At 52.2% G+C, this 23128-nt stretch overlaps 1 protein-coding gene across 1 annotated transcript; it reads right to left on the bottom strand.

Annotated features, from left to right (window-relative positions):
- Positions 1 to 2932: 2932 nt before the first annotated feature.
- LOC100905656 (nuclear receptor subfamily 2 group E member 1-like) lies at positions 2933 to 11294 on the bottom strand. Its single transcript, XM_029113115.1, is given in 9 exon segments — positions 2933 to 3010; positions 3012 to 3184; positions 3305 to 3880; positions 4152 to 4474; positions 4936 to 5041; positions 5222 to 5383; positions 5883 to 5978; positions 10370 to 10442; positions 11256 to 11294. Coding segments are annotated over 9 exon segments (1626 nt in total).
- Between the last annotated feature and the right edge of the window lie 11834 nt (positions 11295 to 23128).

The following is a 23128-nucleotide window of genomic DNA, read 5'->3' as shown; positions in this document are numbered from 1 at the left end:
TTATTTGTTTCATTGCTTATTAGGACTGTTTCACTAATGAAAGGAAGAATTGATCAAGTCGAATAACCATCATCCGAATGACGTCATCCGAAGCATTTCAGTCTAGGCGGATATTCATGAAGAAGTTTCCTTTCTTTCGGCATTTACTCCGTAAACGACTAATAAAACCTCGAAAGAAGGCCAACTTGCACACCGCGGTATCATCCCGCATCCGATGAGCCTGTTTGGAAGCGGAATTAAGGGAGGGAAAGCGTCGAAAAGTCGCGAACGGACGGACGGACACAGCGCTTTTACTATATATATAATAATAATAAATAATAATATATAGGGGGATAGGGGGATAGGGGGATTTCTCCCCTGTGGTACCTGAGCCCGCATTTATTGGCTCCGTATCGAGAATAATGATCCCCGGAATACCAACTCAGCGACGCGAGACGATCACGTAGGGGAGCTCTCGTCTGAATTCCCCCCAGGCCGGAAATTTCTCTCAAAGGCTCTGCCAATCAGCGATGCTATCCCTATTATGAGGAGCAGATCGCACGCATGACATTCCGCAGGTGCTTATCACACTCAAGTCCTTCCCGCTCATGTTTGGATCCGCAAACGAGTGCAGGGTTACCTACGCACATCCTGGAGCTTCAACTCACGCGGTGCATCTTACGAGATATTGCTCGACGAGATCAGAATTCACACCCAATCGGTGTAGAGTGAGCGACGATCTCTTTCGGAAATATACGATTTCGGAAATGGATCCCAGCACCACGATCCAGATGAGAATGATTTGTTTTTGAATCCTCCGAGTCCGTGTCCGACAAGGGTGATATGAAGATATGAGTCATTCCTGGGCACAAGACAATGGGGCCATCGTGATTCCGACCTTTCGACGCCGACAACTCGATGTCGAGACGATTCGATGTGGGACGACTCGATGCAGGACGAGTCGATGCCATGACGGCTCGATGCCGGACATCTCAACGCTCGAGTAGATCCCTCTCTAGTCTCTTTATCCATTTTCCTGTTTTTTCTTGATCGAAGGCAGGTAGGTCGGGGAGTGGTGCAAGGCCTTCGAGCAGAGCTGAGAGGGCTCCTACAGTCGAAGGTTGTTGAACATTCTGCGGTCCGTCTCCTTCCATGGCTTGGGTTCCGTTTCCTGCTGCTACAAAATGTAACGTGTGATAGGCGAGATAACGAAGGTTGGCAATGAATGTTACTTTATCCCTGCGGAGGCTAGCGTTTTATACTTTCAAGGCGGCGCTCGAGTCGCCTCAATACTACCGAAAAGTTTATCGGGTAGCCCGGTTCGTAAATAAATTGGAGGGATGGCTCATAGTAGGGTAAATGACGAGGGAGATAAATCGGAAGAGCTTCTGCACTTGAATGAATCGTCCTCTATTCCTGTATAGCACAAACGAAGGTGAAGTCTTGATAAATTGGCGGAGCTCTGGAAATTTAAGCGTGTGTGTGCCGGAGTCTCACTTGAATCCCGGATACCCGGTCGACCTCGGCGTCGGAGTGTTGGACATCGGGCTATCTTGGCATCGGAATAACCGGCAACGAACTATCTTGGCGTCGAGATGACCAGCATCTGACTGTTTCAACATCGAAATGTGCAGCATCGAACCGTCTCGGCATCTAATAGTCGGCATCGAATCGTCGGCATCGGGTTTGGCGGCATCGAGTTGTCTTGGACCGGACTGGCTGCCTGCGTTTTCCTCAGGAATTTTCAACGGGCAGCAGGATCGAGCTCACGCCACCTCCCCTCACTTGAAGCATCCCGCGGCATTTCACGAAGTGATTTCCACTTCCACGGAAAAGCACTTTGCGCATAGATTCCGCTTGCAACGTACGCATTTGAGGAACGAGATCCCACGGCAAGCATCGCCGAAACAAATTTCGGTGACCGGGGACAACGTCTGCGCGAAACTCAGGGAGGGTATCTTCGACATATCGAAGCACGTTGAGACACCAAAGAGAATTCCCGACGATATTCTGCTGTCAGGGTCGACTCAATATCCGCCAACCATCTAGCTTCGTCCGTTCCCGCACGATCTGACTCGAGACGGAGTCCCCCTACCCACGTCGCGACGGTCCAACAGCCTCCATTCCTGGTAGAATCCTGAGCTATGGGGGCGAGACGTACGGATTGATGATTTGGCCTGGCAATGGGAAATCGAACGGTCGTCGCACACAAGTGTTTGGTTCCCCTGATCGAACCAGAAGGAGGGAGATCTCCAACGAGGAATTCTGAATTGAGTGAATTAAAATGGATAGGAAGGCAATGTTTCCGAAACCACACGGTCAGCACGAGCGTGCTCGGATAGCTCCGCTCAGATGAAACATTTCCAACCAACACGTCTAAGTCAATTTTATTTGCAATCGCGTTTCTTTTTATGACGTCCTTTCGTAGTGAATGGCTCTATACAAGGGAAAGCATTGAGGTCATCACAGCGAAAAACTTTGGCAACTCTTCGAAAGCCGTGAATCACTGAGTGAGAGTACCTAGAAGCTCGAAAGGTTTCTGATAGGACACGACTCATAACGCGCGAAATCGACCATTCAACTTCCGCTATAAATCCCTCCATGAAGAAAAATAGACTAAACATCGAAGATGTCGCCGCATACCTACTCATCAGAGATCGTAATGGCTGTGACGGAGTGGCTGTCGCAAAAAGTGTTCTCAAGAAATTCGTTGAATCCATTCCTGCTTCATTCCTACGACTAACGCTACATTCGTCTTCGTCGACTACTCTCAACAGAACAGACCCTACCACTATACAATTTTTCTGCGCGTTGACGGCGACGATCCCACTGGCAGCTGATCTGCGCAGTGGTATATATTCATATAAGTGTGTATCTGGAAATTAGTACGATAATAATCATCGCTCTCGCTGCTATGAGATCTAGATCAGGTGCAGCCCCGTCAATTGATTAATCAGGTGTCGACCTGCATTGTGTACATTTCTCCGAGAATCTTCTCTACCCGAATGTTGCCGATGGTGCCTTTGAAAAAAAAGTTTCTCGATGAAGACGTTCGAGATCGATCGTAGAATCGGAAGTAACAGCAGAAGACGTCCAAAGCGTGTTGGTTGCCTCGGATATCGTTCCCTGACATAGTCGCCAAGCACGCATTGAGCTTGATCTTGAAGCATTTCAACCGGGTGGGTATCGCACAAGCCCATTGTCTCTGCAAATACGGAAAGGAGGCTTGAATTCCGACTCAGGGCTCGGAAAAAGTTTCGGGACAACTATTCGCTTGACGAAAATTCCCGGGGGCCATCGGCACCTCGACGGAAGTCGCTCTTACCAGGTCTGAAAAGAACAATGGCCTTTAAGCAACTGCATTCAGTGTCGTCAGGCGAGAGCTGACGCAAGCGACGCATAACGTCCTGAACGTAATGGATTTCGATTGGATTGAGTTCGTCGTGATGTACGGCGGCGGGACTAACCGCGTCCCGTTCAGGCGAACCCGTCGGTGATTTGGGCGAGGAAGGTCTCGATGATTTAGCGGGCAGCGAAGATATGAGATCAACGCCCGGTGACCAATGCGACATGTATAGCAGAAAGAGATCCTTCCATGGTTCCTCCAACAGACACACTTGATCTCCGCGAGAAAGAGTTTGGAACGTTGGAAGACATTTCACCCAACGGATTACCATGAACAGGAGTCGTGCTGTGATTTCCTGAGTCGTTGCTCCCACCAACGGTGCGACAGCTATAGGGGGAGCCATTATAGGTCCGCTAGGACGGACTTCTGTCGAAGTCGAACCGCTTTCAGATGCCGACGAAGACACCGTGAGTAACGGTGAAGTGCAATTCGACGGTGGACGTTCGGACGTATCTTCCGTCGACGGTGAACGCGGTCGAGCGAATCCTGTCAGACCTGGAAAGACAGAAGGCAGGGTTTGGGGAGGTCTTAAAATGAGGGAGGAGAATCTCAGAGTTGAATGGTATTGTGAGTCTGAGCTCCGATAGATGAGCCGCGACTCCAGATCCCGAGAGGGGACACGACGCGAAACTTGGCAGTCCGCGGAAGAGCTTCCCGATCGGGTCCGTAGCGGACGTGATATTCATAGAGCGTCGACAGAAGATCGGGGTGTGATACGAGGCGTTTCGGCTGTTCGGCATGCGTCGAAGAAAAGTGCTCGGCTTACCCATTAATGAATGCGGAGAGGTTGTCGGGGTTCTGGTGGTCCAATCGGAGGCAGTCTGAGGCGCCGGCGGCAGAGGAGGTGGAGGACCGCGCAGAGCGGAGGCTGCTGCACTCGTTGGGTTCAGGAGCATTTGAAGGAGTCCAGCAGAGGAGTTGAGCATCAGGGCGGGCGGCAACGATAGTGGAGAGGATGAGGAAAGAAACGAAGGCGGGACCGCCGAAGCTGAGGGATATGGAGGCGAAGGGGAAAACGCTAGCGGGGGACCCGGCGGTAAGAATGGAGAGCTCGTCGGAGGGGCTCCACCACACAGGGGTCCGTTGTCCCTGCAAAGGATCAACACATACAAGAGCTCAATCGAGACGTCATCGACGAATAAGAAACGAGCTCGCTCGCTGCCTGCCTGCTCCCTCGGAGGACCAGCCGAGCGACCGACCGACCGACCAAACGATCGAGCGGCTGGAGGATGACGGTCCGGGGAACATATAAAAGACAACGGAACGAGGAGGGCAGGCCTCCTCCTTTTATTCCCGGTTCTCACTCTGTCCATTATAAGCCTGCAGGACATCGAAGGAAACAGCCAGCCAGCCAGTTCGACACGGTCCCAGAGGCTTAGCGGCCTTTCGGTGCCCACGTCAAAAGATGGATCGTCTCTTGTTGTACGAAATCCGCTGCGTGACACACCATCTATTTCTGTGACATACCGACGATGCAAGCGGCACGGTATAGAGAAAACAAGTAATACGGGGAATCCATCTTGGAAGGAGAGGAAGAAAAGAAAACTCACCGATGCCGATTTTGCGTGAAAAACGGGCTTTTCGGAATTTTGGGACCACCCATGTCCGACACGTCTTTGAATTTCGGTTTTCGAGGTCCTCGCTCATGTTGAACGGCTGAAAACACCGGAGCATAGGGTGAAAATCCACAGTCCGTGTAGGACGTCGATCTGGCCACTGAAACGGCCAAAGGCCATTCATCTCCGTCAACATAACTCGCGGCGATAAATACGACCATTCGCTTTTCGTATGATTCATTTTGTTGTGCGTTATGACGATCCGATAGCTCATGCTTACCGTCTTTGTTCATGCTTGCTTCGAAGCACTTTTTGAGTCGGCACGCGCGACACTGATTGCGGTGCGTTTTGTCAATAGGACACTTGCCCTTGAAGTCGCCCTGGGCCTTACACGTGTACACCCGGTTGCGATGAATGCTTCGCTTGAAAAAGCCTGAGCAGCCTGCGGAGGGAAACGAACCCTATCGTTATAGTTGGACAGCACATGAGGCACTCGTGGGCAATGGCCTTAACCCTTCCGCGTGAGGATCGCGAACGGAAAAAGTCTCCGACAAAAACTCCACCATTCTTCATTAGCCGCCGCGAAGTGCGAGAAACACGGGGAATGGATGCAGCCGATGCTCGCTGTATCCCTGAGCAATCCGAGTCCTTCTCTCGGACCCTATCCGGTCTCGGGGCATCACCAACAAAACATTTGGCTCATGATTGTGGATTGTGCATCGAGCTTGATGATCAGAGATCACGAGATATAGTAGTAGGTATAGGGTTTCAGAGATTCGATTCACACCCAGAGTCCACAATGAAAGCTGGGACGCCATCGTGCGCCTCGCCCGGAGACCTGAACGGCTTTGTGCCCATAACCAGTTCAGACAGCTCGGACGGGGAAGCTCCGAAAACGTCGGAGATTAAGCGAACAGAGGACGTAGCTCACAGAAACCTACCGTCACAGCTGTAGATTCCGTAGTGCTTTCCACTGCTTCGATCACCGCAAACTCCGCAAGGTATATCTAGTAGACGATCACCGCCCAATGGACGAGCTGAAACGAAATAATCATATTGTGAATCCCCCGGGCACATAGAGCAAATTCTTCTTCCTGCTCCCCGTCGAGGAAGAGCTGTTTTCGCGGGACTTGCTGCTTCACGGTATTTCACCTCCGATTTTCTAAGGAACCCACGGAGAAACCGAATCGGCACTGAGGGTAAATCACGCTCGACAATCGGGAAACAACTTTCCGCGGGAAGATAGCGGCAGGAAAAGATAGGGAAACCCGTGAGAGATCCCTCAGTATGTTTTTGTTCCCGCGAATCGCCCATATCACGAAGTCTCCGTTCCTTTCGGCAAGTTATCGTCGACGACGACATCTCGCGAATCGGTCGCCGCCTCTGCCACCGCTGGATTCCGATGTGAGCTCATACATCTCTCGGAGTGTCGAGAACGCTATCATCGAGTGGCAGGACCGAGTCCCCCCGAAGCGAGCGGGCAACGGTCTGTCCATATGGTGGTTTTCCCAGCCAATCGTCCATTACATATTGATTAGATATTCAAAGTCGAGCCATACCTCTTGGGCGAAAATTTTGACCCAAGAACTTCGATGCCGGAGCGCTCCCCTCGAAGCGGCAACGGAGTTTGCCATCGTTCGCGGTTTGAAGTTTTCGATGGAGAAAGTTCGAGTTCGAGCCGCTCGGGCCCGAGAAGTTCGCGATTTTGGGATCGCTCCCATGGAATCGAGCTCCTCGATCAAAACGACGGATGATATCTTCTAGACATTTATCAAGTACAGTGATCCCCCGACGTTCATCCGAAGATCGGCTCGTACGGAAGGTGAAGAAAATGAAGCTTGGGCATGAGCCATTGGATAACACCTTTTATGTCGCTGAGATGAGTGCATGAGCTTAGCGAGTGAGATATTCGACATGATGCTCTTCAAGGCGGATCTCCGAAGGCGGTAGCCGGCTGCGGAGCACCGTTCACACACACACATACACAATGAGTCGTCTACTCAGACGTTTGAAACTTCGCAATTGTAACAGTCATCAGCCACAGAGCCAGCCGGCTCGTAACGGGACACCGGAGAGCCGCGTGTTCCCGCAGCGCGTGAGAAATTCGATATTTTGTTGTGCATTTTGTTGCTCCTCGTATATGTATTTTACATTAGCACATTGTCAACAAACTGTTTGGCCAAAACACGCATCTAACTTCACAATATACGACAAAAGAGGCTTCGAGGGCTCCGCCCCGGTTGCGCATTTGACACCACTCGAGTCGACTGTTTCGACACTGCTGGAGTTCCTACCGTTCTGTATCTCGAAGTAATCCGAGATGAGGTCTTGCTGAGCGAGTTGAGGCAATACACAATTCTCCAGAGACGACCACCAAAGAACGCCTTAACTTACGGAGTTTTTCGCTTTCTTGTCTTCCTCCATACGCTCATGTCTCGCGATACTTCGGCTGTCGTGGATGTATTATTATCAATGGTGGCTATCTCATCCGAAAAATGAGACTTTTTCTCTCCGGTACTCATCTGGCTTCCCGTCCGCTCGGTCAGTCATGTCTCTTATGAGAGCAACCGAGCTGAAGCGAGGAATGCCGGACTAGTCCTGATGGAATCCTCGTAGTTGGCAACCGAGACATCCCCTCTCGCAGACGTCGGAGCGACTTTGAGAGTTGGGATTGATGCCCCGGTGGCGAGGTTGACCAACAAGCCCCCCGGATCGAATTTACAAATCCGTCGAGGGCGGTTTGCCCGAGTTCTAGACAAACACCGACCGATCCTATTTAACCGCAACTCCTTAATCCGATGAACACCGTCCGGATGGCGATCACTTACGGCGCTCGAATCATTGGATTTGAAGAAAGACGCGCCAAAAACTCTCCTCGAGTCTAGATGCCTGGTTCAGAAGTCAGAGAATCGCTAAATTCTCTCTTCTGTCTAATGAGAATTCATTCGTATGCTCGGAAGGCAATGGCTCCCACTCTGGACAAATCTGCTACCATGAGAATGATTCCGTTAGCGAGAGGAGTCTTCGCGGTTCTCACCACGAGCCGCGCGTTCGTCTGCCATATGCTGTTAAATCAAGGTTCGGATGTGTTTCTTCTATGCTCCGCTGCTCCCCAGATGTACGACGTCGCACACTGGAATCAACATACAGCTCTCGACGGGTATGCACTCCTGTATGGGAGAACCCACTTTAATCGCCCACGAAGCAGCTCGGAGCTGGCGAAGAGCTTCATTGCTCTCGAACGCGGCGGCCTCAAATGACGAAACGTCCACGACCATCGAGTGGAGTCACAAAGTCGTGACTTGTTGAGCCCAACCACTTGCGAATTGCCTCGAAAACTCAATGCCGAAAACTACTACGCCGATTCAGACACGGTCACGGTAGGAAGTTCTGGGACCGACGGATTACGCACAGCAATTTCGCGAAAAACAGCTTTTTCGAACTTCCGACTTGACTTCTATTAGTAACGGAGAGTTCACAGGACTGTCCTCCTACTCAAGGCCATAAGGTTCCAGGTGGTTTGTGTTCGTTTTCAAATCGCTCTTGCGACCGTCGGATCCGACACCCGACGCCGGAGCCGTAGACTCATTGATCATGGAATTTCCGCAGAACATGGGTTCTAGACTCGTCGTCCACGGTCGATCAACGACGGAGATGGACAGGATACGAAAATCGACAACACTTGTCCTCGATGAAGGGCTAATCTGAGCTGAGTTTGGATGCAAGAGAAAACGTGTGGCTTCACTTTCAATAAACTCACAGCTGTTCGAGGAGGACTTGAAGAAAAACTAAAAACGAGGAGCTGAGTGAGAGAAAAAACGAAAACGAGTGCTCATGACGTCGCTAACGAGTACTTCCGTTCACGAATCCCGATCGCTTCAACATGTGTTCAATCGAAGGTCTTCTATTGCCTATCAAGCGACTTACGCACTGGTTTCTCTTGCACGCCTCGTCTACCATCATGGGATCGATCTCCCTTCTAATTCGCCGTCCAACCTACCGATCGACCGCGCGGCTAAACACCGAGCTTACGGGAGTCGACGACAGCATTCGTTCCGCGGGGTCAAATGTTAATCGAATCTGGGCGCAGCAGCCGCCATTCAGCAGAGCCTCTACGCTTAAATTTTTGATCATAGCTTCAATCGGATTCTCGTATTCCTGCGGATTGACTCCGAATCTTAGCCCAAATGGTAGATATTCACAAGGCGCAACACTTTTTTTAATCATTAAAATACGAGTCCTCGTGGGCGAGTTGGTTAGGCTTATACATTCACAGCTGGAAGGTGATCGCGAGAACGTCTCATCTGGAGAAAAGTGACTACGAACAAAGTACTCACAGAAGTCGTCCAGGTTCAGAGGCAGCGACGAAAGAGCAATCCTACTCTTGTAGAAGATCATAGTTTGCAGGCACTGACACCCCTCGAGCGCACTGTTTCCTATGTATTTCGCTCCCTGACACTAGACTCATAAGCGGAACGAGGGGGGAGGGAGATCGTTGGAAGGATCGATGAGGTCACGGGGGGATTGCTCGGGAATGGAGTCAAGTCAACGTCGGAGTCCGAGCACCGGAAAATACGGGAACTTAATCGGATGCACAGTCTTGGCACACTCTTTTCAGAGCGATGGGATCATTTACTCTGCATTGGACGTCGCGGAACGGATCGAACTGAATACTGAAGCTTTCGCAATGGAGTATGACAGTTCTCACGCGCGATCTGTGACGGTTCGTGCAGGCGGAGTATTCTACACTGGCGCTGCGTTTCCTCTCGAGATCAACCGCCGTCCGCGTCAACGACACCAAGTGTCGAAACGAGAGTCCTGGCGGCAGTGGTTCGCGAGCTCACTCTCAGTGGATCGCTCTCATTCGCTCCCTCGTTCATTCATAATGAGACTAAAATAGAGAGAAGCTACGAAGTCAGCCCACTTAGGCCCGTCCCAGGAGTGAGGGCCGAGCCAATCCGTGGCGCTCAAGCTCGCAGCGTATAGAAACCACCGCACGCAGACATACACGGACAAGCTCACTGACGGTCTCTCGGTCGGTTTCTGCTCTCTCTCTCCCAGTAATGCCCTCGAGTGAACTCTTTTTGTCGACTCCTACGTCCTTATCAGTCCCGTGGTATTCGGCGGATATTTCAGTTGTTTGTCGAGCTAGAGAAATGTGAAATATCTAATGCGCTCTCTCGGTATCTCGCATAGTCTTCGAGAGATTTTCCACAAGGATGAGAGCCGGAGAACGGCATCCGGAGCCCTGCGTGACGACTGTGATAGGATTTCCATCAATCGACCTCAGAACCAGATGACAAAACCCTACACAAACGTACCTACAAGAATTGCAGCCAGAGAGCATTCGAATGTCTTTCAAAGTTAGGAAGCTATAGTTTTAAATAACACCGGCGGACATAACTGGGCTTTCACTTGGGCAACTCACGCTTTTCCATCGTCGAGTCGCACTTCGCTAGCAAAGTCTGTCCGGCGCTCTTGGCCCAAGGCCATCGAAAAGACTGAAATTAAAGCGGGACGTCAGTAAACAACTCTGGCCATGAGCGATCAATAACTCAACGTCGTTTAGGCCGTGAGCCTGAATCGCGGTCTCGGATCGAAGTCGGAGTCAATAATTCCGAGAACATTGACTTCAGGAATGGGGTGATCGAAGTTCCTTAGCGTCGGAACCTTAGGTTTCGGCGGCAGTTTGAGGGAATATTTCTCTCACCTAGAGAGAAATCACAGACCATCTAATTAGGGGGTCGGGTCGCCCCGGGGAAGGCGAAGTCGAAATTTCACCTTGCTCAAATTCTTTCGGCGCGCTCCAGCGGTCAAGAAGTTAGGCATCAATCGAGGGATGATCTGTTCGTCATCGGGATAGAACGTCCGTCCAGAAAACCCATAAATGTCACACGAATATCGATAAGAGGCTTCATCAGCTCCTTCAGTTGGGGGAGAAGATATGATGTGGCCGGAGACCGGTTTCACTTTTCTGGAGAGCTCGCACCCGCTTCGAGAGCTCGAACGAGTGGTATGATATACACTTGGACTCCTGAATCCATCTCGAAGAACAAAACCTTGCAGAATACCGCACTACTAGGAAATCAAGGCACTTCGCGCGCATTGTCGATCAAGTAGCTTGCGGGCACTGAGAGTGACTCTAAAATCAGCTGCTTTCATGGCTCATTTTCGTGAATCAGCTGAGGTTCAACGTTACGAGCGGAGAACATACAATAATTGGATCTGGCTCTGTCAGGAAGAAACAAAAATGTCCGGGACTGTCGAGGCGGGAACCCAATCGCTCCTAGATAGATTCCTGAATCCGTACTCACCTCGTTAGGAGTTGGCACCTTGGGTGTCGCAACATCCATGATATTGGTGATAGAGTCACTCCCTGCTGAGCTGAGACGTACCGGGAGATGAATCGGTTGAAGGGTTTTTACCGGAGAAATTCACAAGAGCAACAATCGGTTCCTTAATATCGGTCTACGTCGCAAACGATGGCGCCGCCATGGTAGTCGAGGAGATAATCGGAGAAAGTCCAGGTGAGCCGGATCGGAGTGATGAAGTCAAGTGAAGTCAGTGATCATATCATCGGTCGGGTCAGAGTTCAGAGTCAGTCTTGAGGGGTTGAGGTCATGGCAAAACGTCACAAGGGCGACGTTGATGGTCGAGCAAGCAGGCGAACGGAGCTAGCGGTTTTTCCTCTACAGAGAACACGGGTCGGAGAATGCAGTCAGACAGAGATATGTTTCCGAAGAGTGAGTATCTCTTCGCGGCTCGGAGAGCCTCTCTCGGCGGTCGTCAGGACCTATCTAGGCTGATTTTTTGGCTGATCCTCGTCCTCCTCCTTCGTTTGGTTGCGCTCCTCACTCGGCTGGTGAATTCACTCGCTTCGAGCCGAGTCACGTGGTCACAGCCCCGCCTATCCGCAGTCGCCGCCTCCCATGCTCGACCACGACGACGACGATGACGACAACGACTCCTTACTCCTGAGCTGACTCTGGGAAAGAGTCGAGACTCGACTCCTTTCGGCTCTGTCACGATGATGATGATGATGATGACGACGTCGACAACAACGACCGCCGTCGTATGCTGCCAACAGCGGACTGGGTTTTCGGAGGTCCGTAGCCTCCAACATAAAGTTGCGTAAGCATCCGAGTACCCGAGGAGGATCTCTCCGTCTCGAAGGACACTTATTCTCTTCCTATCGCAGTCGTCTTCATGGGACTGCGAGATGCGCAGCGCCACTTTCCACAAGAACTCTTCCCGTTCCTGAGCTCGTCATTCGATCTCGGAGATCGCATTGTAGCCTGAGCAGGCGCGGAGAGACAATGAGTTCTGTGATCTTCCGACATCTACGCAGACTTGCTCTATCAAGAATGTTCGGATAGGAATCCTTGAGTCGCAGTCTTTGAGAGTACAGAGCTCGGACTACAGGGGCTCGGGTTTTTAGAGCATTCAAGTTCTGATTCTCGACTGCCGTGTTGCCCGTCGAAAGCGAGACGGGTGGTTTGCGGGCGAAGTCAAAATTCAGTTGATACCAGGCAATCGGGTCTAAGAGAGACTCTCAAATCGAACAACTGTCCCTCGATCGGTGACCGATAAGAGTTCTATGCGAACGGGTCCCTAGATTGGCGGAAAAAACGGCGCTTTATCCATCGGGAGGGATCTTCAGGCTCGCAAGGTACATGAGGACAGGGCGTGTGATGGAATGCAAAATCCAACTCAGGCCTCAATCAGCACTCCAGAAGCTCGAGCGAAGCTCAGTGAGTCCTGAGTGGAACAAAGATGGCTCAGTTTCTCGCTCATGTCGATAATGACTCTCGGAGAGCAAGAATCAGCACACCTGTAGCTCCCAAATGGCTTTTTCACGAGGAGAAGTCAGAACCGCCTCCGATAGAGCGGGCAGGAACAGCCAGAATATTTCCCTCTATCCTTACCCAGTGCTGCTGCAGACCATCGACACAGATCACTTCGTCCGGGAGCTGTCACTATGTCTCCAAGCCGTTCTTGTCTCGTGAAGACTGCGGCAACGTGAATGTTTTCCCCACTTTCTATGACACCTCGATGGGATGGTCGGAAAATTCCTGGCGACCTCTACAATCAGAGTTCATGTGAAACTTACCGTCCTCGAGCCCAGACGTGATCTGCAGGCACTGACTCTAAAGCTGTTATGGAGGAACCGGGAGTGACTTATGGTCTACGAGGAATGACCCTAAATATCGCGCATCTGTTTCGAGATGACCTAGAAGTTGGTGCCGCACGTGTCATCGTCATCGGCGACCAACTTGCAACAACTAAATTACCAGGCCTTGACAAGTCTTTTCTGTTGCAAATTTTCCTCTCCGAAACACCGGCGATATCAAATGAGTGACAGCCGATTCGGATATCCGCCGCTCTCCCGCTCTGCATATTTTCACGGCATCGTCCGAGAGAGCTGAAATTTTCACTGATTTTTTCATAGAGCGCGATTCCTACGGTGGTAGATTTTCCTCGAGACAGCTTTCTCTGAATAACGGTCCTCTGATAGCTGACAACAGGTCCCGATGTTATCCAGGGGAAAGGCACCGATCCCTACTTGCTCGGGGAGCGGTCTGTAACTTCCTATAATCCGAGTCCCACTTCTATATCCGGGCAGACTCATCGTGAATCTACCTCGGATGGTTCTTGTGACCGTGCCGTGGAGTGTGAATTTCCATGAGCTCAAGTTGGGTTGTCGTGGCGGTTCTCAACGCAGATTGAGCCCAATCCACGGATAGAAGTTTCAAGATTCGATCTATGGTTTTCGGAATGTGGACTCACTATGGAAGGGAAACTTGACACGGACAAACAGGAATTTGGGGAATTCAAGGCGGATACGGATCGAACGAAGCCCCGGAAAACTGATTGAGCGCTCGATTATCGCCTCGGTCTGCTCCCTCGACAATGTTCCGGAACGAGGATCGCGAGGTCAATAATTCATTCTCATCTGCAATATCGGCTATATATATAGGTCTTCAAGAGGTCTTCAGTCGCACCTTCCGTACCTTCCGTTGCCATCGATAAGCAGATTCGAAGGGCAAAGCCTGAAGCATTCGCGGTGACGGAATTGAATCGAGACGAGACAGAAGGCACTGGAACCAACCGGCAAATAACGACTACGACGACCGCAGCGCAGCATGGACCGACAACTGGCGGCCACTAGTATTATGCGTCCATTCATCTTGCCCTCGAGCTGAGCTGGTGTGGGGCACAATGGCAAAGAGGGCCGACTGTTCATTAAAATGAAATATTAACATAATCGTTGCTCGTGTCGTGCTCGTTCACTGTCCCTGCGGCGGTTTCTCCATCTCCTGCTCCTCGTCGCTCTCCTTTTCGTTGTACTTGTCCCGCTACGCTTTCATTCCGGAAGAGAGCGTGACGGACGAAGCAGTAGAGTCCGCTATACGAAATTCATCTGACTGTCGACGCACGAGCGCACTCGGTTTCGTTTACTTTTCTGTACGTCTTCGATTAATTAGCAGCGACAAACTGCTCTCGGAGAAAGAAGGACCAGCTCCCGTTAGTTTCAGTCTGAACGGACCGAGACCGCAGCGACGCCAACGAGAACCATTTGGTGGACGGATGGAACTTCGTCGAGAGAATCGTCTATTTTCTTGCCGTTTGGTCTCGGATACGAGATGCGTGACGTTCGGCCTGACGCAGAGGTTCCGTTTGCGTGTTGTGGCCTGCAGAGGGTAAGGCCGATCTTCCCGGTATTGATTCGATTCCAATGTGTACGAGTTCCCGGGGGCGCGGACGCTTCGCTGTGAACTCATGCAATTCTCTGCGATCAACCGCATAGTTGGGACCAGGATATTCGGGACTTCTGCCGAAGATGGAAAAATGACGCAGAAGTGTGGCGTCCATTGGAGATCCAGCGAGCGCCGGCGCCGCCCCGTCCAGTGCGGACTCGCGTTGCCTGAGCGAGTCACAGCGGGTGGCTGGAGCGTGAGCTTCCGAAGAGGAAGCCACATTCGCGCTCGACCGCCTTTGACGTAGGACGGGGTGCACCTGAGAAGAGAGCAAATGACCGACGAGCGGGCAAACGGCGAAGCAGTACCGGGGCCGGATCAATCGGAGTCAATGGCAGCGACACCGAGCCTTCCCAGGAGATAGAAGGGTATCCGCAGCGGCAATCCAATAGATTTTGCTGGGTTCGTTTTGGCACTTGAGCCGAAATGTTGACCATCCCGACATTCTTGCCCCCAGCGTGCATTCGAATCTTCTTTCGAATCCTGGATGCGACGGCGTTATGAGAATTTCTTCCGGCTTGATCGCGTTGACCTGTCTGTCCCAGGCCAGCAAGATAATTTCGCCAAGTTCAGACCGATGGTTGAATTCCCTGGATCGGACGTCCCATAAAAAAACAATCCACACTTGCCCGTGACGAGGTTCGCTGCCTGGGCACCGGTAGGAGGATGAGCTGTCCGCGTATGCAACGATGGAAATCTGATGGAATATTCAATTATGGCTCACGAATGCAGCAGCCAGAGACGATTCGCCAGGGCAGGCAGGCGGCCAACCAACCAGCAGGTCGGAGTCTGTGTGGATATTTGCATAAAATTCTGCTTAGCCAAGCTCCTCAGGAACACCTCAAGTTCCGCTCCGACTCTCTTAGTAACCGGACAGGATCGTTGCTCTCCGTGCGAAGTTGTGAAAAGTTCTCATTCAAGTGTCGTACGCAACAATTTGGCCACAGCTTGATGAGACGAGTCGAAGAGTAGCAGTTTCCCACAGATTACATGAGCGGCGAATTTTTCAAGGAGTGTTTGAAGAAGAGAGCTCTCCCGCGGAATAGAGAACCTCGCAAATCAAGCTCAACGTGCATTCGATCTGATGTGGATCTCAGACCCAAGTTTTCCATGAAAAAAACGCTCTCTAGGGAATCAGAACTCTCCACCGTCTCTACCGTACTCTCTAACTCTACCCATATTCGCGGGAAAAATATCGGTTCATCGGAGCAGCGCCGCGTTGAGGGGGTAGCGATCGCCATGCCCCATATGAAGATTACATTTCTACACGGATACTGAGCGGAAATTTCTCGACCTCGGAAGCTGATGGAGTCGCGCTCGGATCTCTGCTGTCTACCGGTGGACAGCATCTTTCAGTGTATAGCATCAGAAGCATCGTGAGCGTTGGGGACGTCGGCTTGTGAGGGATGGGAGTGAACTCTCGAAAAGTTTCTCGAGCGCTGCTTTCGACGGAGCTTAGAACGCGATCTTTGTACGATGGGTGTGAGAATGAGTGAATGAGTAAGCGCGAGAGAAGTCGTCGTCGTTGTCGTTGGTGGCGGCGGCGCTACGAGTAGCAAAGCTCCCTTCCCCGTTCTCCCCTTCGTATGCTCAACTCCCTCGCTCGCGTCGTTCTCCACTCTGTTGAGGGGATATAATGTAACCCAATATGTTTGCCTCCGATCCGAGAAGTGGAGCAAGGCTTAAAAGTGTGCCGCTCGTTCACTTGCTCGCCGTGCCTTCCCTTCTCCGGTCGACATTTGATCCTGAAAGTGGGAATTCCGCTAGCACTCACATATTCCAACTCAAGCGTCGACGACGAGATTCTGCTCTGATGGCGAGTTCTCAATTAGGGGACTCGATCTGAATCGAAGACTAAATCTACGGAACTGATTCTATATCGTCCTCGGATCTCCTGAAGTCGCATCTGGGTCCGCTAATCTTGCTGGCGTCAAGAGTCGACCGCTGACTTGTCGACGGATGCCAGATCCAAATCCCATGCCTTATCAGCGGTTAGTCTTTCATCGAATTTTTTTCGGCGGCGGAAGCTCCGCTTTCGTGCCACAGCAGACGGCTTTCTGTCGGTTGGTTTTATTCTTCACGAAAACTTGGAGTCTAATAATTTCAAGTTCAAGTAAGCTGTTTATCCAAGATCTGATCGATCGGAAAATGATGAGCACTTCGCCGCCAGACGAACGAGACAGGGTGAAGAGCAACAGATTTCTGAAGTGACGATTGACGGTTACGGTGGCTGTTGAATTTGTATTTGATCAGCGCTCACGTACGATGAGCATGATCGATGCGAAGCGCGGCCTCCGTGTCGATGATTGCTTAATTTTCTGAATTTCGGGACTATCCGGCGACCGCGCACCGACGAGCACCGATCGACGGCCGACTCGATGAAGAACCCTCCTGACCGCAGAATCGTGCCGAGAGCCATCGAGTGGAGAATCTCGGCGATAGTCTCTGCTCCTCAAGGTTTCTCTTCTCCAGGAGGAAGTTCTCAGACCCCGTCTATTTGAGAATACTTCCCAACCACCCCCTCCCCCCCTAGACACAGACGAGCCTATTGTTTTTGCTGATGCCGAGGTTTCTCCTTCGACACACGTGGTTCGGAGTTCTGTTTATTCTCCCCGATTGGATTTATCGCGATTGCATCAAGTGTGGTGACTGATGCCTGTGGTGACGAAATGATGCGATTTAGATGTCATCAAACATGTGTGTGTGGAACGGGATGTTCATCCTCGCTCCACAAATCTCCCGGGGGTCGATCGGCTCGGTGCCCGGCACGAAAAATGGCTGCCAGCTAGGCATTCGAGGGTGACGTTACTTGCAATCAAAACAGCAGTGCTCGCTCGGAGCACACTTGTATCAACACTCCCATTCGAACAAACGAGCCGACGAGCTTCCGACCGCTGGCTGGCTGGCCGGGCGGCCGGCCGGCCCGACCGTCCCCCAAAGCAAATCGTGATCTCTTCGATCCCCAGGAGCCCCTTCCACCGACTCGCTGTTCTCGAACGACCGAAGCCGCCATGAGCTAACCCGTGTCCTCATCGAGAGACACACCTGAACCTCAACAGAGCAACTCAAGTGGCTATTAAATAACGATTGCACGTGTTCACCCCGATGAATGGGCGGATGGATGGATTCGAGGAGTGAGTGTGTTTGTGCAGAGATCCTTAAAGAACGGCAAGTCGGAGCGAGTCCGGGGGGAGAGTGGGAGGATATTGCTCCTGAAACAGCCAGCGTATAATCTCCCTTGCTTCACTCAGCCGGCGCTCTGTAATTTGCAAAGGTTAATGCTAACAGCACACGAAAGCTCACTGGAGGAATGAGCGAATTTTGATCGAACTTTGAACCGCAGTAGACTGATATCCTTCCTCGCTTGAATATTTTCATGAACTTGTCGAGTGCCGGATCTCTCCGCTCCACTCTAGGACCGATCCGTCGAGGATCGACGAATGCATGACTGTGACAATCTAGTTAATCGACCCTCACGACGAGCTGCTAACAAAAAAGGATGGAATAATCTCGTATCCTCATTGCTACGCGAATGAGTTGGCGCGTCCGCCGCGTTCCAAGGGACCTCCTATGTCGGGGCTCTCTTGATTCGAGACCGTGAGATAGGAGCGCAAGAGGCCAAACGTGCTCGGGAGCGTTTTGCTCGGCTTTTCGCCATATCCGAAAGCTTATCCTCCTCCTCCGTCGTCGGTCGGTCGGACCGCTCCCCGATTACTGATCGGTGGACGCCTAGTTCGTGTCAAACATTCCCGCCCCAGATAAGCACAATCAGAGACCACGGAAAGATGTCATTCTCTGATTGTGGCAACTCCTGCGCAACAACTCCATCTCGGTAGGTCCAGCCTGGTCCTCCGCTTTGTCGGAATGGGTCAAGTGGAGCAAGTTGTAGCGGGTCCAATCGCCGCTCCTCTGCGAGCGGCGAAGGTGCTCTCAGAGGTGAAACAGAAATCATCAGGGCTCTATTCATGCCAAGACGAGCTCCGTGACCGAATGAAACACCTGCGGGAAGGTCGGCCTAACTTGTCGAGAGAAGCTTTTCTCGACGGTCTGTGGGCGGGTTCCCGGCAAACTTCTTTCTTCCCGACGACCGATACTTACTGCGATTTGATTATTTCCGTCGGCTTGAACGAAGAGTTTCGGAGGAGAACTTTCCGGAATCCTAATGGAATCAAATATCACTCAGTCCTTCCCCGAGCACACGAGTCCCTCCGAGTTTTCTGAACGGGATTCGCGGGAACTAGGGAAGCATCGCGGGGTCTCGAAGAATCGAAGACGAAGTTGTTGGGAACAGGCTGCACTGCGACGCGATCTCGCAGCCGCGTATCCGCTGAGCTCGTTCTCAAGGATTCATTTTTTTTCTTTCTCGTTCCCCCCAGAACTCAAAAAGAATTGAAATGAGTGGCGCGACTTGAACGAGACACAGCAGAAGGCTTGTTCCACTGCCGGTCGTTGTTGTTGCTCGCGACGCTGTTACAGTATTTTTTCCTCCGTTGAAAAAGCACCCACGAGGGAAAGATGATGTTTTTTGATCATGAAACCAAAGAGCTCGCTCAACATGAAGATGCGGGCGATGACGAACCGGGGCCAAATGCGAGAGGACTGGCTGGATAAAGGGCTCTTGCCAGCCAGTCCGCCCGCCCGCCTGCTCGCTCGTTTGCGAGCCCCCTCGACAGCGACTGAGTACGAGAAACGATATTCCTAGCAAACAATGAACAACCCGATTTGAATTCTTCCGCAGGGTACGCAGCGGCGCAAAACACACACAAGTCCTGGACCTCCGGTGATTCCTCGAGTTCGGCAGCGTCGCTTAAAAGTCCGGAGCGCTCCATAATTCTCCCACACCTCAGGATATCGACGACGATATGACCGAATGGGATTCGCTTGGATCTTTCCGGAGGAATTTTGTCGAAGAGGCCGCGGAAGAATTCGATTTCCAGTCGCTTAGCACCGGGAGGATTCGACGGCTTGTTTCCTCCCCGTTCCCTTCTAGGGAGCGAACGGGCAATGGGAGCAGATAATCGAGTTTTTGTCTCGATCAACTTGGATCAAACCCACTCGGCGGAACCGTGGATCGAGAAGTTTGATGATGACCTCTGAGCTTGAAGTTAGGCTTCGAGCACGCCATGTTCGGGGTGGGGAAAACAGGGCCTGGGGTGACCTGGCGGGTCGGTGGGTAAGGGAGCCTCGATCGAGGTTCAATTGGTTTGCTGCTACCGTGGCTGCCCACTCAGTCGTAGCTCGAAGCAGCAACCAGAGCAGCAAACCACCGACGACCTCGCTAGCGCCACTCGGATGGATGCGCGCTGCCCGGGGAAGTCAGGAGCACACGTGCGGAGTTGTAATGTTGAAGTTTACGCATAGCAATCGTCGATGGGTTACGCTCTGCCGCAAAACGAAACATTCTCGGAACGATACGCGGACCAACGGCGGGAACTAACGGGTCGCGTCCGCATGATGCTGTTTGAGGTGCGAGGGATGACATCCAAACCAAGTGCTAAAAGAATATCGGGAACCGTTGTTCCTGCCAGAGCATCCATCAGTTTCAGTCGGAGTCTGGACCCTTCTTCGATTCACCTATGCCCTGATCTAAGCGGGTCAGGTATCGACTACCGAAGTGAGGGGCCAACATTCGGACGAGTGCGCGAGTTTCACGGGCGGACCCCTCAACGGGTCTTCTCGTCTGTTTCGTTTCGCACGTCAAGGAAACAGATTCACGGTTCACCCTTCTCCCGCCTTCGCGGCGGGGCGGCCAAGGCTCCCCGAGCGATCTGCTGTTCGGTCGGCATCTCGTCGGTACCTCCTACAACAGCAACAACAACTACTGCGGCAGCGGCACGGAAAGAAGAGGAGATGCGGTCACGCCACGTCAAGTTGTCGGAACGGGGCATGGACTTGTCTGTAGGGAGAGCAAAATAAGCATTCAAAGGCTGTCACTTCCCGCCAATACCTCTGTCGAGGAATGTGAGGGAGTCGGGAGTAATCGTCTACGATCGGGTGCATTATTTTATGCCTCCACTCGATCGCCAATGTTCGCGCCGATTGTGGCTCTAGGCGCAGTTTTGCTCACGGCGCCGGCGGTCTGGTCCAACCTGGTTGAGCTATGCGCCCAGTGATCCTAGAATCTCCGGATCGGGGCATATCTCGCGGCGCCGGCGTTCGAACGCGCAGACTTCCGCTTCTGCTCACCTACAGCTGCTCGGAGCCCGAGCTCATTTTTCTGGTTTAGGTTTTTTTAGTTTCCCCTACTCCCCAATGGGTTTTTCCCCGCTAGCGGCAACGGACGAGTTTGGGAAACTCAATGAAATCCCCACAAGCGCTTTTCGGCTTTCAGCCTCCACGGGGGGACTTTCCCCGGCTCTCGGCACCATTGCCTAGGAGAGATCCAGCTCCCATGTGCGCGGAAGGCCCCGATTGACCGAGTCCCAGCACCGGGCCGGGTTCTCGGCGAGATTCCAGCGCGAGCAAGGCGCGACGGCGCGGCGTAACACGCGGTCTTCGGGCGGGCGGTCCGAAACCATTCCGTCCTTCGAGACATCCGCCTCGCGTAGCTTATGGCTGCGCGGTACTTCCCGCTTTTCAGCAGCAAAGTGATCGTCTGACTGTCTCGGTGCTTCGAGAAAGGTCCAGAAACGATGAGCTGTACATCCTGGATCGAACCTAGACGACTCTGTTCGACCTCGAAGAAGGAGCGTGTCCTCCTGACTCCAAGCAACCTCGGCACGTGACCGCTTCCCGGAGCAATGTAACAACTACTCGTCGCACACGCGCCGAGTCACCCGTCGGTTCCGGGGCTGCACTTGTGCTGCCGGAGTACCACTGCTCAAGGTGGCTTCATATTATTGCCGGTCGAATATCTTTTGGGCGATCGTCGAGGTGGTGTCTTGGGCGTCTCCGACCGAGACACGAGCTCCGCTTGCCTCGCCCGAGTACGTCCGAGAGCTCCGGCAAACTGAAGGTCGGGTTGCTTGGCCACGGCAGGTCGACTTACCGGACGGATCCCGGAAGAGAATTCAAGATTTTCACACTATGCACTCCGGAGCAAGACACGAGCGGAAATTCCGAATCCTTTCTATTTTACTTCTCGCTTCAGGTCTGGCTGAAAGCAGAACGAAAATTGCCCGAGAAACAAATTCGAAAGACACGCGACGGCAGACAGGGGAGAAAAGAGTGCGGGACTCTATGGATGTGAGAATGAAGAATGGCATTGAGCCATTCGCCGGCGGGTCGGGTAGATTCGCGCGCTCGCTTTATATTTCTCCCCTGCACAGCTCCTTCATCCGTCTGTCTGACTGACGATGTACGGGTCGGAAGGTTCGCGCCCTTCTAACATTCAACTCCGCTCACTTATACATAACGGTTCATATATCTTCGCGTCGCTTGTTGCTCGCGCTAGATACCTACGTCTGCAACAAGAATGGAAAAGAAACTCTCGTGCCTGCGAAGGCTTCCCATAGTCTTGAGGAGCTTCGGTAATAGGGATCGCGCGGAAATTATGCCGACTCACCTCGTCGGAGAGGATCGAACTAAGCCATGACTCGCGAGTGGAGCTCGCCCCTGCGATCGACGCAATCAGATCATGAGACCAAACCGGAAGAGAATCATCGGAGATCAGCACTCATCGGGAAATACTAATGTACAATCATTTCGGGAGCCCTTCCAGATGGAATTTTTTTTTTCACAATTATTGTGGAATGGGAATTACCATCGAGAACGTCATCGAACAGTGAATGAGAGGCTTGAAAAAACACTAAGATCCTCACGGAGCAGACAACACCTTGAGAACAAAGATAATTATCTCCTCGGGTCCCTTGTCGACTGGTGTTTTGTTAGGCGTTGTACTTTCAGCCGCCGAGTCCTATCGCCAGCGCTAAGTTGCCTGCGCCTTTCTTACTCCCGTCACGCCCGCACGTTTGCCTCGGTCTCTGCTTCCTTCTCGCCAGCCAACGAGCCATGCGGCCGGCGGGCCGGCCGTCTTGTTTGCTTGCCTGTCTTAGTTGCCTGCTCGCTTGCTTGTTTGCTCGCTTGCGACAACGCGTGAGTTTAAAAGCTGCCAAGTTTCCCATGAGCGCTTCTCAGCTTTCCTCTAACGACTATCAGCTGATGAGCAGAATAAACGATTCATTATTGTGTTGAGGTGTTCCTTCTCTAGTCGTCGTCGCTGCCACCGCACCACCATCAGCCTCATCATCAGGAACAACAGCGACGCCGCCAAGATAGTTCTGTCACGCGAAACCGAAGTCGCATCACCACACTCCGCACTGTACTTTAGCATCAATCGCAGCGACGAGCCTGGCTGCGTGAGAGGGAACTTATTTCCGCCGCCTAACTCCTTCGGAAACTCGGGACTCTTCTCGACGTGATAAAAAGCGTTCGCATGCTCACCCGCAGCGATTTCGCGGACGTGAGGAATTCGTCGAAACAGATTTGTC

Source organism: Galendromus occidentalis, unplaced genomic scaffold, assembly GCF_000255335.2.
Source record: "Galendromus occidentalis unplaced genomic scaffold, Mocc_1.1 scf7180000076319, whole genome shotgun sequence".
Classification (NCBI taxonomy): Eukaryota; Metazoa; Arthropoda; class Arachnida; order Mesostigmata; family Phytoseiidae; genus Galendromus; species Galendromus occidentalis.
The sequence above is the reverse complement of the archived record's forward strand: the minus strand, read 5'-3'. Positions and strand labels throughout refer to the sequence as shown.